This window comes from Oenanthe melanoleuca, chromosome 25, assembly GCF_029582105.1.
Source record: "Oenanthe melanoleuca isolate GR-GAL-2019-014 chromosome 25, OMel1.0, whole genome shotgun sequence".
NCBI lineage: Eukaryota > Metazoa > Chordata > Aves > Passeriformes > Muscicapidae > Oenanthe > Oenanthe melanoleuca.
In genome coordinates this window covers 9259191-9261952 of record NC_079358.1, presented here as the reverse complement: position 1 = coordinate 9261952, position 2762 = coordinate 9259191, and the positions used below count along the sequence as shown (strand labels likewise).

The 2762-nt window shown below is 56.5% G+C and overlaps 1 protein-coding gene across 1 annotated transcript; it reads right to left on the bottom strand.

Moving 5' to 3' along the window:
• Positions 1-771: 771 nt before the first annotated feature.
• LOC130263088 (olfactory receptor 14J1-like) lies at positions 772-1989 on the bottom strand. Its single transcript, XM_056510566.1, has one exon. It carries the CDS (start codon positions 1963-1965, stop codon positions 1033-1035), a length of 933 nt encoding a protein of 310 aa, XP_056366541.1. The 5' UTR covers positions 1966-1989; the 3' UTR covers positions 772-1032.
• Between the last annotated feature and the right edge of the window lie 773 nt (positions 1990-2762).

The window sequence follows — 2762 nt, the reverse complement described above, 5'->3', positions numbered from 1 at the left end:
TGACTGCAGAGGCCACGACAAACCTGAGTGGTTTCCCTTGTGTCCCCCAGCCCTTGCTGGCCCCAGGGGCTGATGGCATTTGTGCTCACTCAGCTCCATCTCCCCACAGCAGCACCATGGGGGTGCTGACGCCTGCTCTGTGCAGTGCAAACAGGGGCTCCTGAGCCAGTGCTGCCGTGTCTGTGCCTGCAAGGATGGGGCACCTGTGTGAGCTGGGGGAGAGGCCAGGGCTGCAGAGGGGGGATGTTGTTGGCAGGTGCATGAGGACGCTCTGGGACGCTGCCCTGGGCTGTCCAGCGCAGTGGGGATGGATCAGCCCCTGCTCTGCTGCTCCTTGCCAGGGTCTCCCCCTTGCAGGGACCTTGCAGAGCACCAGCCATGCTGTTTGTCCCCAGCCTGCCCACGGCCAGCCTGGGGCTGCTCACGGGGGTTTTCTCTGCTCAGCATTGGCCTGGCCAAGTGTTGTGGAGAGAGCCTGGCCAAGGAGCCTGGAGCCCCCAGGCCCTGCCCTGAGGCGTCAGCGCTGCCCCAGCAGTGCCCATGGCCTGTCCCTGCTGCAGCCCCGGCACTGCCACCACCAGGGCTGTGCCCGGCCCCGAGAGCACTCAGGCCCTGCAGCAACACGAGGGGCAGGAGGGCAGCGGGGCAGTGGCACGGGAGCAGCACTGGCAACACCAAGTGCTGCTGCTGCTGGGCACAGCTGCTGTGCCAGCACTGATCTGCCCCAGCTCTGCACACAGACATTGCTGCTGCAGCTCCAGAGAAGGGAACAAAAGGGGAATCTCTGGAGAAAATTTTGCTGGGACATCCTTTATTTTGTATAATGCCACCAAGAGGGCAACCCCTTATTGACACAGTCTGTGGCTACAGGGAAGGTGGACAGAAAAAAATGTGAAAGGGCAAAAATAATGACATTTCATTGTGCCTATTATAAAAATCTAAAACAAGGGAAGGAACAAACCCACAACTAAAGCAATGAAACCATCAAACATTATTTATATTACAAGAGATTTGCAGAAATTATCCAGCAGTTTAATGTTCCTGAAATCCTTTAGTCATCAGTGTCCACACTGCAGCTTTCAGCTCCTGGTTCCTCAGGCTGTAGATGAGGGGGTTCAGGGCTGGAGGCACCACCGAGTACAGAACTGACAGGGACAGATCCAGGGATGGGGAGGAGATGGAGGGGGGCTTCAGGTAGGCAAAAGATACCGTGCTGAGGAACAGGGAGAGCACGGCCAGATGAGGGAGGCAGGTGGAAAAGGCTTTGTGCCGTCCCTGCTCAGAGGGGATCCTCAGCACAGCCCTGAAGATCTGCACATAGGAGAAAACAATGAACACAAAACAGCCAAGTGCTAAACAGACACTAACAGCAAGGAGACCAAGTTCCCTGAGATAGGATTTGGAGCAGGAGAGCTTGAGGATGTGTGGGATTTCACAGAAGAACTGGCCCAGAGCATTGCCATGGCACAGGGGCAAGGAAAATGTATTGGCTGTGTGCAGCAGTGAATAGAGAAAGGCACTGGCCCAGGCAGCTGCTGCCATGTGGGCACAAGCTCTGCTGCCCAGGAGGGTCCCGTAGTGCAGGGGTTTGCAGATGGACACGTAGCGGTCGTAGCACATGATGGTCAGGAGATATAACTCCGTTGTTGCGCAGAATAGAAAAAAAAACACCTGTGCAGCACATCCTGCATAGGAGATGTTCCTGGTGTCCCAGAGGGAATTGTGCATGGCTTTGGGGACAGTGGTGCAGATGCAGCCCAGGTCAGTGAGGGCCAGGTTGAGCAGGAAGAAGAACATGGGGGTGTGCAGGTGGTGGCCGCAGGCTACGGCGCTGATGATGAGGCCGTTGCCCAGGAGGGCAGCCAGGGAGATGCCCAGGAAGAGGCAGAAGTGCAGGAGCTGCAGCTGCCGCGTGTCTGCCAGTGCCAGCAGGAGGAAGTGGCTGATGGAGCTGCTGTTGGACATTCGCTGTGTCTTGGCAAGGGGATCTGTAAGAAAAGTGGTCAAGGAATAGTTTGGTTTGGAGAGGACTTTAAATATCCCAGCCCAGCTTGATAGCACTTTCCCCCCACTGCCTGCCCTGAGCTCTGCTGCCTGGAGCTGTCCCTGACAGCAGCTGCTTCCCTGTGCCCAGGGCTGGGCCCTTCCAGTGCTGCCAGAGCCCAGCCCAGCCCTGGTGGCTCAGCTCTGCCCTGCAGACCCCTCCCAGCACAGGGCACTGCCCAGGGCAGCTCTGACTCTGCAGGCTCTGACTCATCACAGCAACCCTGAGGAGGCTGGAAAAGAGACACTGAAGCTTCCTTAAGGGGCCCTGTGCTGATTTCTGTCACTGCCTGGTTTATTAAGATCTGAGAGAAAACTTTTTTATTTTTCTCAGCCTTAACTGAGAGATGAATATCAATGTGCAATTTCTCATCCAGGCAGCTGAGAGCAGCAGATGAAAAAACCACGATTTTTCCCTTCTATGCAGCTCCTGCCTAACTGTACTCCCTATATAATCTACTTGGAAATGTTCTGGTATTAAATATCATGCTGGGAGCAGTCCTGTATAATGCAACATCCACACCACACAAGGAGAGCACTTCCAAGCCTTACCAGCTGTCTCCTTCCACCCAGACCTTCTCCCCCAGTGCTGGGAGCAGCTCCTGGGCTGGCTGAGAGCTGTCCCTGGCAGGCAGCAGAGTCCCTGCCCCAGCACAGCGCCCTGGGCTGCAGGACCCTGCTCTGCAGGACAGCCCTGGGCACCCCTGGCTGCTCTACAC